We start from the raw sequence: 15962 nt of genomic DNA, 5'->3' as shown, positions 1-15962 counted from the left end.
TTGCCAACTGTCAAATTCTTCTTCTTTGCAATCGAACCATAGGCTTGCTTCATATTTTAGATGGTTTCTGATAGTTTCTTTTGCTGTTTCGAAATTTCCGATGTGTTGTATTTTCTTTTTCAGGCTATTTATGAACGGCACTGGGTGTAATCTTCTTACATCCCCGCCAAACCTTATCTTCACGTCATCTGTGCTATGTATAACCATTTCTCTTCTTTCTCCGACATATTGTTGAATATTGATTTCCGCAATCTTTCTTTCCACTTTTTCTATGTCTGCTTTAATAGCGTTTTCCAACTTGTTTTCCAAATTTTCTATTTCCTTTTGTTGGCAATTCGTTATCTGCTTTATTTTGATTTTGATTTCTTTAATCTCTAACTCCTGTTTCTCGCTCTTTTCTGCAATCTCTTCTATTTTTTTAACCATTTCCTTCTTAATACTCTCTATATTTCTGTTGTTTTCTTCTATGGCTTGTTTTGTTTCCTGTTGATTGTCATCCATTTTTTGCTCCACTTTATCCATTTTCTTTGATGTTTCTTCCTGATTTTTATCCATCGTCCTTTTTGCTTCATCCATTGCTTGTTTTGTTTCTCTTTGATTGTCATCCACAGTTTTTGTTGTGTTTCATCCATTTTCTGTTCTATTCTTTGTGACTGGAGTTGCATCATTTGCAATAATTTATCTATTCCTGATAATTCTTGCTGTCCTGATGCCATGATTGTCGTGTCTAAAATATCTTCTTGGTCTGAATTATTCTCTTGATTTGAATGTTCTTTTTGTTTTTTGTTGTCTTTGCTTTGGCTTCTTGTCACAGACATTTGTTTTCAAGAAGTACTGTCCCCGCCAAATATGAAATTTTACTAGTATGTTACCAAGACGACTTTTTCTCACCCAAATATTATAAATTGTCAATAAATATATCAAATGTAAATATCGTAAAAATTAAAATATTAAATCAGTTATGTAAAATTTGTACCTAAAGAGATCTAAAATTTTATGTTATCAAATGTAAGTATCTCACTTTTTACCACAGGCATATAAATTTTCAAATACCGGCTTTACTCTTTCTATCCTTCAAATTTGCCACTAGAAATACTTTACAATGCTTTCCACGTTGGACGACAGTTGATGTGATCTTGATTATTGATATGAGATAATATTTTTATATGTCATTTAATTTAATCAATGCATTAATAATAATCTAATTAATTTACCAGATCACATATCAATATGTTTTCAATCTCAGGGCTTTTTATAAAATTAATTACTTACTTACGTGGCTTCTAAGTATTTCTCAATGGTTCCTAATCGGGATAGGAAAGAAAAGAGTAAAATAATAACACATATGGGTTACAATTGTAATCAAAATATTGTTTATTTTATTTAAATGGCAATCACTGCTTAATATTTGCTATATCTTATTATTCTTAAACATAACATTTACACATGGGAATCTTATTTCCTTTTGGTTTCCAATTGAAAGTTTTTATTAACATTTAACTATTATGATTTATTAGCAACAATTCTATTTAAGTTTGATGAAGCTTTTCTGATATTATTGATTATGTTTCTTCAATTTTAAATGTGGTATTTAATACGAAAAACCCATACATTCATGTCCAAACAAATGAGACTGACCTTTTTCTGGTGAACTGAGAATGTCTTCACACAAGACCCGTTTCCTGCTATCCTTGGCTGCAATCAAAACCTCGTCCTGGCTTCCAGTAATGTTCTCCTTTGAAACTAGCTCGTATAGCTCTCGTTTCCTGCTTCTGTCGCGATGCTGTGTTCTACCTTTTTCGAAACTGCAATCAGCTACCGGGAACTCTTGGCTCAAGGAGGTTCTTTTACTCTCAACCTGGCCTACCTCTCGTTCCACGATAGATACTCCACACTCACGGAACTACACCGGCTTTCTCACTCTCCGTACACTACCGTCTACTACTGGACTTCACTTCTCGACAGCTCAAAACATTCTGATCTCTATTTGTCATTCATTCCCCTACTTTCTAAATATCTCTTCCAGATTCACAAATCAAACTTCCACCACCAACTCTCATTCGCAGTATTCCTCAAAACCAATTTTTAATCTTTCTAAATATGCTTAATGGATTTCAAAAGAAAAATAGTTAATTCCCATTCTAAAATTACTTTCTACTAATTACAAAATTTAATGATCTATTATCTACTTCAACTGAGTCTTATTTAGCATAAGCTAATGATCGAACCTTCCGCGAACTACGATAATGACCTATTATCGATTTCACTTGAGTTTAATTTAGCATAGGCTAATGATCGAACCTTCCGCGAACAACGATAATGGTACGCGCAATTCACTTTGTTTGTTCTAAGCGCATTGTCCCGAGTTTCGTTTAATCACTTCTTAAAATTAAATATAACAATTTGTTGTATACAGGTTGTTCTAAATTTATATGCCCGTGGTTGAGAAAATTGAAAATATTTTATATTAAATTGAATTCTGTTTATAATTATCAAAATTTAATTTTCATATCAAATAGAAATATAACAATATATATACTGGTCCGTTCAAATAAAAATAGCATGGTATTTAGTCTTGTGGTGAGGCCGCTCCAGTATGAAAAATTTTCTTATTAGGTATCTTTTGCAGATTTCTGTTTAAAAAGTCCCCTTTTCACAAAATGAAACAAATCAAAAGGACACCGGAGGAAATTTTTGAGCAGAAATTGTTTAAAAAATTTTTTAAAACAATTTCAAAAGATCACGTTTTTTGCTTCGGAAAATATTTTTTACGTATTTTGGACCATTTTAATCGAAAAAGGCCTCTTGTAATTTTTCTCGAATGTTGATAATTTTGGCGTTATAAGCGACTTAAATGCTGAAAAATGCATTTTCAACGCGTGAAAACTCATTGTAAAAATTATTATTTTGGAGGTTGCCATATAGTACCACGCGCGGTAGCTTAAAAGTTGAGTGGACGCGTATAATTAAGAATTAAAAAACAACGGTCTATATTGAAATACATAGGTCCCGATTACTTGCGAGAATCTTGAAATTGAATGTTTAAACTTCAATTCTCCCTCTTGCTAACCTCAAAAATATTAATTTACATATGAGTTTTCAAGCCTTGAAAATGGGTAATTTCGCATTTTTCAGATTTTATATCGCTTAGAACTTGAAAACTATTGAAAAAAAAAACAGAAAACAGACCTTTTTCAATCATTCACTCATTCAAAATAATTTCAGTTTGTTTAAAAATAGTTATTTTTCTACAACCACTATTCAAAGTGCACTTTTCTGCACGGTTTTATGTTAGCAAACTTGATATTTTCTCACAGTATAAGATATTTGACATTAGTGTGCAGAAAAGTGACGTTTCTGTGCCGCAAAGTGACGTTTCTGTGCCGCAAAGTTCTTTTCTGCACAGTTGACTACCTCATTCTGAGTAACGCTATATTCTGTTTACATCCGTGGACTACCGCATTCTGAGTAACGTTATATTCTGTTTACATCCGTGGTTAAACTTTAGACAAATATATAACCTATAAGACAATTATTATATTTAACTATAGCATAGAAACTAAATTATGGATGTTACAACTGTTTTATTTTACAATTTTATTCTTATTAAATATTTTATAATTATCAAATAACCAATAAGGATTTAGCAACCTGTGCAAGAGACGTCGAATGAAGTAGGTTTTGTGTTAATCCGTGAGTGCATAAATATAATGTCAATAATGTGTAATAATTGTTTAAATTTAAACAAATTAAGGCAGTGCATTAATCTTTTAACTGATTTCTGTGCAATTTATTTAGGTATAAGGAATTTAAATTAATTAGTAGGTATTAATTAAATACAGTTTAAAATTTATCACATAGGTACCTATTATAATTAATCGTCGTTTGGAAATTGTGATTTTTATTTTTAGGAAAAACTGTGCTTGTAGAAAAAGTATAGTGTGAAACACGTGCAGAAAGGTAATTTCTCACTCGTTTGAATTGCAACTTTTCAAACTCGTGAGAAATTAGTACCTTTCTGCACTTGTTGCACAATATACTATTTCCTAACAAGTGCAGAAAGTCATTCTTTTCCGCACGCGACTGCAGTTTGCCGAACGACGCGAAGCGGGAGTTCGGCAAGCAGTCGAGTGCGGAAATAGTATATTGTGCAACAAGTGCAGAAAGGTACTAATTTCTCACGAGTTTGAAAAGTTGCGGTACGAGCGCAAGCGAGTGCCGCAATTCAAACGAGTGAGAAATTACCTTTCTGCACGTGTTTCACACTATACTTTTTCTACAAGCACAGTTTTTCCTAAAAATAAAAATCACAATTTACACAAGGTACCTATGTGATAAATTTTAAACTGTATTTAATTAATACCTGCTAATCAATTTAAATTCCTTATACCTAAATAAATTGCACAGAAATCAGTTAAAAAATTAATGCACTGCCTTAATTTGTTTAAATTTAAACAATTATTACACATTATTGACATTTATTTATGCAGTCACGGATTTACACAAAACCTACTTCATTCGACGTCTCTTGCACAGGTTGCTAAATCCTTATTGGTTATTTGATATTATAAAATGTTTAATAAGAATAAAATTGTAAAATAAAACAGTTGTAACATCCATAATTTAGTTTCTATGCTATAGTTAAATATAATAATTGTCTTATAGGTTATATATTTGTCTAAAGTTTAACCACGGATGTAAACAGAATATAACGTTACTCAGAATGCGGTAGTCCACGGATGTAAACAGAATATAACGTTACTCAGAATGAGGTAGTCAACTGTGCAGAAAAGAACTTTGCGGCACAGAAACGTCACTTTGCGGCACAGAAACGTCACTTTTCTGCACACTAATGTCAAATATCTTATACTGTGAGAAAATATCAAGTTTGCTAACATAAAACCGTGCAGAAAAGTGCACTTTGAATAGTGGTTGTAGAAAAAGAGACTTTCTGCAAGAGTTAGGAACAATATTCTTTCTAAGAGTCTTTAAAAAATTACCAAATCTTAATCAATTAATTTAATTAATATGAAAATACATACACAAATTAATTCTTTGACAAGGTTGTCAAAACCAAACTTTCAATATAATTAGTTAGCATGACGACGATCTTGGTTTCCATGACGATGATTCAAAACGACTGTTATTGTCTACCGATTTGACTTTCGAATATTATGTCAAAATAATTTTATTTCATCGAATTGTCGCGTTAATTTCATTAAAACAGGAACACAATAAGATATATTTGAAATAAATTAGTAAATAATATCTAAATATTAGTTTATTGCATGTATTATAATTACTTTAAGGCCATATTAACATATCTAAATTAACACGCGTGCGGAAAAGTAAAAACCGCGTGCGGAAAAGTAACACGCGTGCGGAAAAGTAACACGCGTGCGGAAAAGTGAAACTTTCTAAACTACAATGCGTGCGCGAAAGTAGACATTTTTGCACGCTCGTAGAAAAAAATGTTTACACAATTTTTGCCCAAAAATTTCGTCCCGCACCCTTCAGATTTATTTTTTAAAGGAAACATTTTTGAACTAGAATCCGCAAAGAAAACTCATCAGATAATTTTTCATATGGGAAAAGCCTCACAACATGGAACTAGTTCGTCTAGTGAATATTTTGGTTTGTAAACACTCTCCATAATTTTGGAATTGCTTGTTTTTTATTTAATTATAGCATATTATTTAACAATTTTACTGTCCATAACATTTGTGAACGTAAAGGTTTTTTGTTGAGCATATACCGTTCAGTAAGGGTTATGGAAAATGAAAAGGTTAATTTTACATTTTATAAAACATACCGGGAGTAGAGCTAGAGGTCCTGTAGGCAACCAACGTTGCCATGCGATGGAATTGTCGAATTCCTGAAAAATAAGAGAATAATGAGATTTGTCTGCATGACTGCACTATAGTCTAATAGTCATTCACAAATTAATCAAATAAATTGAAACAATTTTGTTAGGCGTATATTTTAGCTAAACAAATTAATATTCTTAACTTAAAGTTGATTTCATGTAATCGAATGACTAGTTTCAATAAAGTCGTCCCAGGAACGCAACTCTTAAATATTGGCAATATCATTTTAGTCTTCTACTTTAAAATCTATAATATATGTCTGAATTGCTGATATGGATGAGTCAGATTAAATTTAATTATTAGAAAAATTTTTTACTAAGCAACAAAATTTGTTTAATTTATTAATATTTTGTATTTAGATAACGACCTCCGAAGTGGAAGTCGAAACGTCAATAAAATTATTTTTCAAGTTAAATTGTGGCTAGTTAGAATAGTAAATTAAGGCCATCGGTATATAATTCGCCAATATTTTACGGCTATCCCTACTTTTTCTGTCTTTACACGGCAAATTACGTGTAGTAAAATTCACACTGGTATCGATATGTAAACATTACTAGAATATCATTCTATTTGACAATGTCATCATTAACTTTAAAGAGATTGAATGTTCTTGGATAACTGTTATTTGTATAATTGCAAATTATTAATTCAGTTAATAAATGTGATAATTTTTTCACTAACTATGTATTCAGTGATTGTAATAATTTATATGTACAACAAAAACTAATACTCAATCGAGAAAAGAGGAAAAGTGTTAAAGTGTTTTTTTAATAATATATTATTACTATGGAACGCTTACAATTTTGAACATCTTTTACAAAAAAATATTTGGATCACAGAATATATCCTGATGTATTCTCCGCTTGGATCTTCCATAAATAATAAACAATAAATACATTTTTATTAAGTTCACGTCTTAAGAGGAAACAGTAGCGATCAACAGGTAGCAAAAACGCGTTCCAAGATTGCGGCTGTAATTTTGAATATTTTTTCGAGATATTTGGCACACGTATTCGTAATATAATAAAAAATGGCGGTACAGAGCCCAATTTGAAAAATATATTAATATGTGGAAATTACTCTGTAATTAAATACTATATTAAAAAAACGAGCGTGTACCGCCATTAAGAAGAACAAAAAAATACACTTTCTTCAAATAAACTTTTTTATCCGATGTCTAGATTTTGTGTCATTTTGGAACTACTAAAATTTTTTATTTCATTAGTAGTTCCAAAATCTAGGCATCGGATAAAAAAGTTTATTTGAAGAAAGTGTATTTTTTTGTTCTTCTTAATGGCGGTACAGGCTCGTTTTTTTAAAATTGTATTTAATTACAGAGTAATTTCCACATATTAATATATTTTTCAAATTGGGCTCTGTACCGCCATTCTTTATTATATTACGAATACGTGTGCCAAATATCTCGAAAAAATATTCAAAATTACAGCCGTAATCTTGGAACGCGTTTTCGCTACCTGTTGATCGCTACTGTTTCCTCTTAAGAGGCTACAGTAGCGATCAACAGGTAGCAACAAACGCGTTCCAAGATTGCGGCTCTAATTTTGAATATTTTGTCGAGATATTTGGCACACATATTCGTAATATAATAAAGAATGGCGGTACAGATCCCAATTTCAGAAATATGTTAGTACGTGGAAATTACTCTATAACTAAATAAAATATTGAAAAAAAGGAGCCTGTACCGCCATTAGGAAGAAAAAAAAATAAACTTGCTTCAAATAAACTTTTTTATCCCATGCCTAGATTTTGTGTAATCTTGGAACCACTAAAATTTTTTATTTCTAACAAGAAATCGAACATATTATAACTAAATAACTAATTAGGCAACATAGAGAAATTATCACTGTCATTTTGACAAACCTGCGTCAGATTTTCTCTAATCTGTTCTGTCATCTTTATCGATATCTGTTCAGTGCAGCAGTGTGTTAATTTAAGAATTCGTTATTGTTGTTTCATAGGAAAGTAGTGTTTATTGATAGTTAATTTATTATATATTTGTTGTTGTATAAGTTGTTGGCCTCTTTGAAAGAATATATTGTTGTTAATTGTCAGTTTTATTTATATGTAGGTAGGTAAGTATATTTTACGTAAAAATATTTCGAATTCTAATGCGAGTATATAAAGTTTTAAGAGGATTTTTTATTCTAAAAATATTGTCAATAGCTAAACAAAATGGAAAAAGTAAATCAAACGAAAAATAAAGTGAAACCTTTCAAGAAAAAGTCCATTAAAAACCGTGCCAAAATTATGCGAAAATCGAAATTTGTTTCGCTTCACAACAAAAAATGATTATTTATTACTGTTTTATTATTAGATATTTCATGCAAATACCTTTCTAAATACCTATCTTAACATAAAATTTTCACCCATTTTGGTTTATTTTTATAAATATCTATTTATTAATTATAAAATCGTTTTCTATTACTTCCATTTAGCGCGACTATGATATTGTCAAAATATTAATCTTAGATAATGTCAATTATTACCACTGTTGCCAAAGTTTATGATACTATCTCCCGAAGTTATATTTTGTTGCTACCTGTTGATCGCTACTGTTTACTCTTAAATCAATTATTTATCAAATACACTTTCAATATTATTTAAGGCCATCGGTACATAATTCGCAAATATTTTACGGCTATCCCTACTTTTACTGCCTTTACACGGCAAATTACGTGTAGTCAAATTCACACTGGTATGGATATGTAAACAATTCTAGAATGTCATTCTACTTGAAAATGTCATCATTAACCTAAAGAGATGGCTTTTGAATGTTCTTGGATAACTGTTATTTGTATAATTGCAAATTATTAATTCAGTTAAGAAATGTGATAATTTTTTCACTATGTATTCAGTGATTGTAATAATTTATATGTACAACAAAAACTAATACTCAATCGAGAAAAGAGGAAAAGTGTTAAAGTGATTTCTTAATAATATACAGGGTGAGGCAGATAAAGGGCCTATTAGAAATATCTCGAGAACTAAAGGTAAGAAAATCATGAAAATTGTTATACAGGGGTTTTGAAGTGTGAACTATTTAATGAAAATATTTTGGTCTTTTTGCTACTTCCGGTTATACCGGAAGTTGATTGTAACTTCGTTTTTTTAAATGGGACACCCTGTATATTTTTAGATTCTCCTCGATTTCTTCTTTCTTTAAATATAAGATTTTGTAATATTATACAGGGTAGGTTAAAAGATAATTACGTTTTCTTATTAATTTCGTAGCAATATTCACACCCTGTAGGCTTGTAGTAGTTTGACATAATAAATTCTATTTATGTTCAAATGATTTTTAATATAGTCTTCTATTGTTAACAATTATTAGTATAGCTAAATTTTTCGTTTTAGTATACAGGGTTGGTCGAAACACGGAATGAGTATTTTCTGAGTTTTCTTAAATGGAACACCCTGTATTTTAGTATTGTAATGAAATGTTGTTTTATGGTACATTTTAATTGCAACACAAAATATGTGAAATTGTATTAGGTTGGCCGTGAAAATATTCAATCACAAATAATTTTTTGGAAATAAATACATATTAATCTAGACTGATACTTAAAATTGCCAATAATTGTTGGTGCGATTAACAATTAAGCACAAATTAAACCAGTTAGGTATAGGGAATGCTTAAGAAATAAAAAAGTACCATGCAATATCATTTCATTACAATACTAAAATATAGGGTGTTCCATTTAAGAAAACTCAGAAAATACTCATTCCGAGTTTAGACACACCCTGTATACTAAAATTAAAAATTTAGCTATACTAATAATTGCTAACAATAGTAGACTATATTGAAAATCATTTGAATATAAATAGAGTTTATTATGTCAAACTACTACAATCCTACAGGGTGTGAATATTGCTACGAAATTAATAAGAAAACGTAAATATCTTTTAACCTACCCTGTATAATGTTACAAAACATTATATTTTAAGAAAGAAGAAATCGAGGAGAATCCAAAAATGTCAAAATATACAGGGTGTCCCATTTAAAAAAACAAAGTTATGAGCAACTTCCGGTATAACCGGAAGTACCAAGTAGATGAAAATATTTTCATTAAATAGATCAGTCTTCAAAACCCCATTATTCCAATTTTCATAATTCAGTTACCTTTAGTTCTCGAGATATTTCTAATAGGCCCTTTATCTGCCTCACCCTATATTGTTACTATGGAACGCTTACAATTTTGAACATCTTTAACAACAAAATACTTTAATCACAGAATATATTATCCTAATGTATTCTCTGCTTGGATCTTCCACATTAATACACAATAAATAACTTTTTATTAAGTTCACGTCTTAAATCAATTATTTATCAAATACCTACACTATATTGTCCTTTTCATGATCATTTTTCAGTGCGTAACAAATGATAGGAAAAAGGGTAAGTCCGTGATAATACACATTTATGACATTTATTCTAACATGACATTTTAGTTAAATCTGACAGTTGTCATATTTTATTTTCAATTTGGAATAAAAACAAATCAAATGTGTTTCTTGCATTTATAAAATGGTATTTTCTTTGATTTGTATAGTCTTATAAATTATACAGATTATATTTGTAATATTACTATCTAATTAAAAAAAAATTATTTTTTTATTATGGCGCCATCTATCGACAACTAGAATAACTAGAATAAATGTTATAAAAATGTCACCGACGAAATGTAATCACCGACGTGCCTTTTTTTCTGTCACATACAATTTAATGCGTTAGAAAGAAATCGAAAAACTGTGACGCACTGAAAGATGATCATGAGAAATACTGTATATCAATATTATTTAATCAACAACTCAAAATATTCCCGATGCCATGTCAAATATTTAAAATTGTCACTGATTGTCAATGTCTGACTGACAATATTATATTCGACTGAGTGCGTTGTAAGACGAAGATAGATTTGGAAAATATTACCACGGACATTGTGTTCATTTTTTTCGAATCCTGAAAAAAACAATAAATATTTTTGAAAAATTTAAACGCAAAATGAAAGACTAAATTATTAGCGAGGGCCGAAAGTCCCTAAAAATAAATAAAAAGTTTATTTTGAATGAGATATTTGAAATTAAAAATCACACTAAATTTTCTCTTAGTTTTTCACCCCTGTAACTTATTAAAATAAACATTATAGAAGTTCTCAGGGACTTTCGGCCCTCGCTAATAACGTAATCTTTCATTCTGCGTTTAAATTTCTCTAAAATATTTATTAGTTTTCTCAGGATGCGAAAAAAATGAATCCCCATCTAAATAGCATTGCAGCCGAAAATACGTACCCATCCTCTTAAGCCATGTCAAATATTTAATATTTATTTTTTTCGAATCCTGAAAAAAGTAATACATATTTTAAAAAAATTTAAACGCAGAATGAAAGTCTAAATTATTATCGAGGGCCGAAAGTCCCTTAGAATAAATAAAAAGTTTCTTTTGAATGAGATATTTGAAATTAAAAATCACAATACATTTTCTCTTAGTTTCTCACCCCTGTAATTTATTAAAATAAACATTATAGAAGTTTTCAGGGACTTTCAGCCCTCGGTAAGAACGTAATCTTTCATTCTGCGTTTAAATTTTTCAAAAATACTTATTAGTTTTCTCAGGATTCGTAAAAAATAAATCCCCATTTGAATAGCATTGCAGCCGAAAATACGTACCCATCTCCTTAAACAAATTAATAAAAACTGACTCTACATTGTTAAAGTTATCATGAATCATGAGGCATAGTGAACAGTGGTGTCATGGCAAAATTAGCAGTGCCGGAACGCACTTTTACTAACTTTTTGACAAGTAAAATATTACTTGATGTTTTTTTAATACAAGTTACGTCTGCATATTTTAAAATGTAGGTATATGCATTTGCTTAATTCAAAAATATTTAAATTCTGGAATTGTTGCTTTTTATTTTATTTTAATTGTTGCTTTTTTCTTAACAAGTGCCGGAACGCCGTTCCGGCACCATGACACCACTGATAGTGAACTCTAGCCAAAAAATCGGTTTAAGTTATTTTTCTCGATTTTTATATCTAGTTTATTATTACTACATCTATGGTTGTTTCTGAACAAACATCAACTGATCGCCCGTCGCACGGCCAAACCTACATAATATTATATCAGTTATTACCACGATACACTAACACGTGTTAGTGTATCGTGGTTGTTACTGAAACTTTGTAGAGTCTGACAAACTATCTAAGAGTCATTAATATTCAGGTCAGCGGGGTGCTATTCTTCAAGGTGTGAAATTGTATCAATAAAGGATTTACCTGTTTTATGGAATAAGCCCTTGTTTATTTAAATACACATTTCCATCAATAGTCCCCGCTGAGCTGAATATTAATGACTCTCTTAGTTTGCTGGCAGAACTATATGTGAAGCACAACAAATTGGTTATCAGCGTCTCTATCGACCGCGTTACAAATCTTGTTCATTTATATTCCAACACTATCGGAATCCAGAAACACTTTTTGTTAAGGATCACGTTCCTAATTGTTCAAATGTTTTTAAATAGTTATTTGTTTGTTTATTTCGTTTCCGAATTTAGACAGTTGATAGTTCTTTTTAACATTGTTTTTCTTGCATTTAGATACTCCTTGGGCGTCATTAACGATAACACAGGTTTACAAAAAAATAAAAATGTTGGACTATTTGACGAAACCATATGACTGGGGGTTTTTGGGGTCGCTGATCACGAATCCGGGGTACTCTGACCTCTTTTACGTCTAGCTCAAGGTCAAATCAAGATAAATCGACACAATCACTCTGAAAAAGTATATTAGGGGGTTTTTGGGGTCGCTTATCACAAAACGGGTCCGTTGAGCTCTACCAGGTCATGTAAAGGTCATTTCAAGGTCAAATCAATTTTATGGATTTGTCCTGATTTGATCTTAGAATGACCTGTACATGACGTGGTAGAGCTCAACGGACCCCAGTTTTGTGTTCAGCTACCCCAAAAAGCCCCCTAATATGCTTTTTCAGAGCGATTGTCGATTTATCTTGATTTGCCTTGAAATGACCTTTACCTGACGTGATAGAGGTCAGCGGACCCGGATTCGTGATCAGCGACCCCAAAAACTTCCTAGTCATATGGTTTCGTCAAATAGTCCAACATTTTATTTTCTTTTGTAAACCTGTGTAATTATTTAAGATGCTTTACCACCAGAGATATGACTCATATATAAATTCATTTAACTAAAATACATATATGCTTATTAAAATTGCTTGAACTTGTGTAGCATCTTTCTCGAAAAAATTATAACTCTTCAAAACTTGTTCAAATTTTGTGGAGTGTGAAAATTATCCTTTGAGAGCTAAAAAATCATTTAATGTATTCATAAAGCTGTTGATTCAGATTCAGATGAAATATATACCCACCTCACAGAACTTAAGCGTAGCTACGACACCTGTGCTATTGTAATTCCAATTTAAATAGTGTACTCCCATTGTTTGTCTAACTTTAGAATTTACACCATCACAGCCAATCTAAAAGAGAGAAAAACATTATTAATAAAAAACATTTATAAATTAAAAAAGGTATATAACTGTTTAGTAAAAAGAAGTATCAACAGCCGTGACCCGTCAAAATAGCCCGGTCAAAACAGCCCCGTCAAAAAAGCCCCGTCAAAAAAGCCCCGTCAAAAAAGCCCCGTCAAAATAGCCTCAACACAAAATAGCCTCGACAAAATAGCCCGCACACAAAATAGCCCCGACAAAATAGCCCGCACACAAAATAGCCCCGGTCAAAACAGCCCCGGCTAAAATAGCCCCGGCTAAAACAGCCTCTTATAAACAATTACATAATTATTTATACAAGGTGTCCAAAAACTTTTTTTTAATTTAAATTATTTGACAAAAAGGAAGAATGTATTTAATTTATTTAATTTAAAATGCATTTTACTGTTGCCCGAAAACAGAAAAAAACAGATTTTTGCTTAACTTTATTGTTCAAACTTCCAAGAGGCAGGAAAGACAGGACTCGAGTTCTCTGAAAAGTCAATTTTTATTTAATGTGGTTAAGATAAACATCTGAATAGAGGATAATTACCATTTCCGAAAAAATATATTTTTAAGGAATTATTTCATGATGAATTCTGAAGGGAGCTTTTTTTTCGGGGCTATTTTGTCGGGGCTATTTTGTCGGCGGGCTATTATTCCGCGGCGATTTTGTCTGCAGGCTATTTTGTCGGAGCTATTTTGTGTGCGGGATATTATGTCGGGGCTATTTTGTCGGAGCTTTTTTGACGGGGCTATTTTGACGGGGTACCATCAACAACAGGTAAATCTTGGTGAACAACATATCTTGGGGTATGTGACATACATTATCAGATACAGCTTGTTTCAAGCTGTTCTGTGTGCTGAACGGAGAATAACCAACCAGGTATAATAGGTGAGTTAAACGTATCCCGACGACCTCCTTCGCCTTGGAGAGCTAAGCGAATTCGACGAACCTCACCCCATCAAGTCCGATATGTAGATTGTAATTATATTTTGATAACGAAATTAACGAGTAATTAACGCTAATTATCTTTTCTTTTATATGTTTAGTTTCAAAATAATGTTTAATGTCTTATAAAGACGAATCCTGTCTTCGACTGAATTTTTTGTTAAAATTAACAGCTTAAATTTAATAAAAATACACTAAGCATCAAAATTACCGCACCACCTTAAAAATCAGACATTTTTGATGGCTCGTATTTCCTAAACCTGTTACCCGATTCAAGTGACTTTTTTAGTACATTATAGCTTTATTCTTCAAGAATATCGATGTAACAATATCATTGCTAAACAGGTAAGTGTCACTGTATAGCGGGTGTAACAATGATAGTGTGTTTTTTGCTCAAAGTTTGGAACACCCTGTGGAATATTCTAGCGTATATAAAATATTGAAGTTAAAACTCGACTATAGCCTTAGACTTTCTTAACATTTGCTTTTTTATTCATTCGCTTATGTGGGATAATAAAAAAGTTAGGTACTTTAACAACTAGCCATGTTATTCAGCAATCCAGGGTATCTCTAAATAAGTGCGACAAACTTTAAGGTGTAATTCTGCATGAAAAAATAATGACCATTTTCTTTATAATCATATGTCCGCAAATGCTTTGTTTTCGAGATACGGTATGTTGAATTTTTTCTTACAAACTGACGATTTATTTATTGCTCTAAAACTGGTTACGATATGCAAATGAAATTTGGTAGGTTTTAAGGGGTAGTTATTGCGCATTTTTTGATATACAATCGCGAGTTTTATATTCACCATTGGCGTGCATACGGGGTGTATCTAAAGCGTTTATACCGGTATGCACGCCAATGGTGAATATAAAATTCTAAGTTGTATGTCAAAAAATGCGCAATAACTACCCCTTAAAACCTACCAAATTTCATTTGCATATCTCAACCAGTTTTAGAGCAATAAATAAATCGTCAGTTTGTAAGAAGAAATTCAACATCCCGTATCTCGGAAACAAAGCATTTGCGGACACATGTTTATAAAGCAAACGGTCATTATTTTTTCATGCAGAATTATCCCTTAAAGTTTGTCGCACTTATTTAGAAATACCCTGTATTGATGAATAACATTGCTAGTTGTTAAAGTACCTAACTTTTTTATTATCCACCATAATCGAATGAATCAAAAAGCAAAATGTTAAGAAAGCCTAAGGCTAGCGTTGAGTTTTAATTTCAATATTTTATATACGCTAAAATATTCCACAGGGTGTTCCAAACTTTGAGGAAAAACACACTATCATTGTTACACCCGGTATACAATGACGCTGTATCTCTTTAGCAATAATATTATTAAATCGATATTCTTAAAGAGTAAAGCTATGTAAAGTATACTCAAAAAATCACTCAAATCGGACAACAGGTTTAGGATATACGAAACGTCAAAAATGTCCCATTTTTAAGGTGGTGCGTTAATTTTGATACTTAGTGTATAAAGCCCAGATTATCGTAATATTGTTGCCGTTTGTTCGATCACAAATTAGTCCCTTAATTTGTAATCTCACATTAAGGGGATGGGCGCAAAATATCGCTCAAATGTGTTTTAAATGCATTAATTTTT

General features: G+C 31.2%; 1 protein-coding gene across 1 annotated transcript in view; it reads right to left on the bottom strand.

Moving 5' to 3' along the window:
- LOC114333072 (ubiquinone biosynthesis monooxygenase COQ6, mitochondrial) overlaps nt 1-13388 on the bottom strand; it is a 111852-nt gene extending 98464 nt beyond the window's left edge. The window contains exons 1-2 of the mRNA XM_028282897.2: nt 13273-13388; nt 5813-5875 (exon numbers count right to left, since the gene is read on the bottom strand). Of these exons, the coding sequence (XP_028138698.2) occupies nt 5813-5875; nt 13273-13341 (132 nt within the window). The 5' untranslated portion in view covers nt 13342-13388. The remainder of the gene's footprint in view (nt 1-5812; nt 5876-13272) is intronic.
- Nucleotides 13389-15962: the final 2574 nt, after the last annotated feature.

Source organism: Diabrotica virgifera, chromosome 6 (genome assembly GCF_917563875.1).
Source record: "Diabrotica virgifera virgifera chromosome 6, PGI_DIABVI_V3a".
In the NCBI taxonomy this organism is placed as follows: domain Eukaryota; kingdom Metazoa; phylum Arthropoda; class Insecta; order Coleoptera; family Chrysomelidae; genus Diabrotica; species Diabrotica virgifera.
Note: the sequence above shows the minus strand (reverse complement) of the source record. Positions and strands in the feature narration are given on the sequence as shown.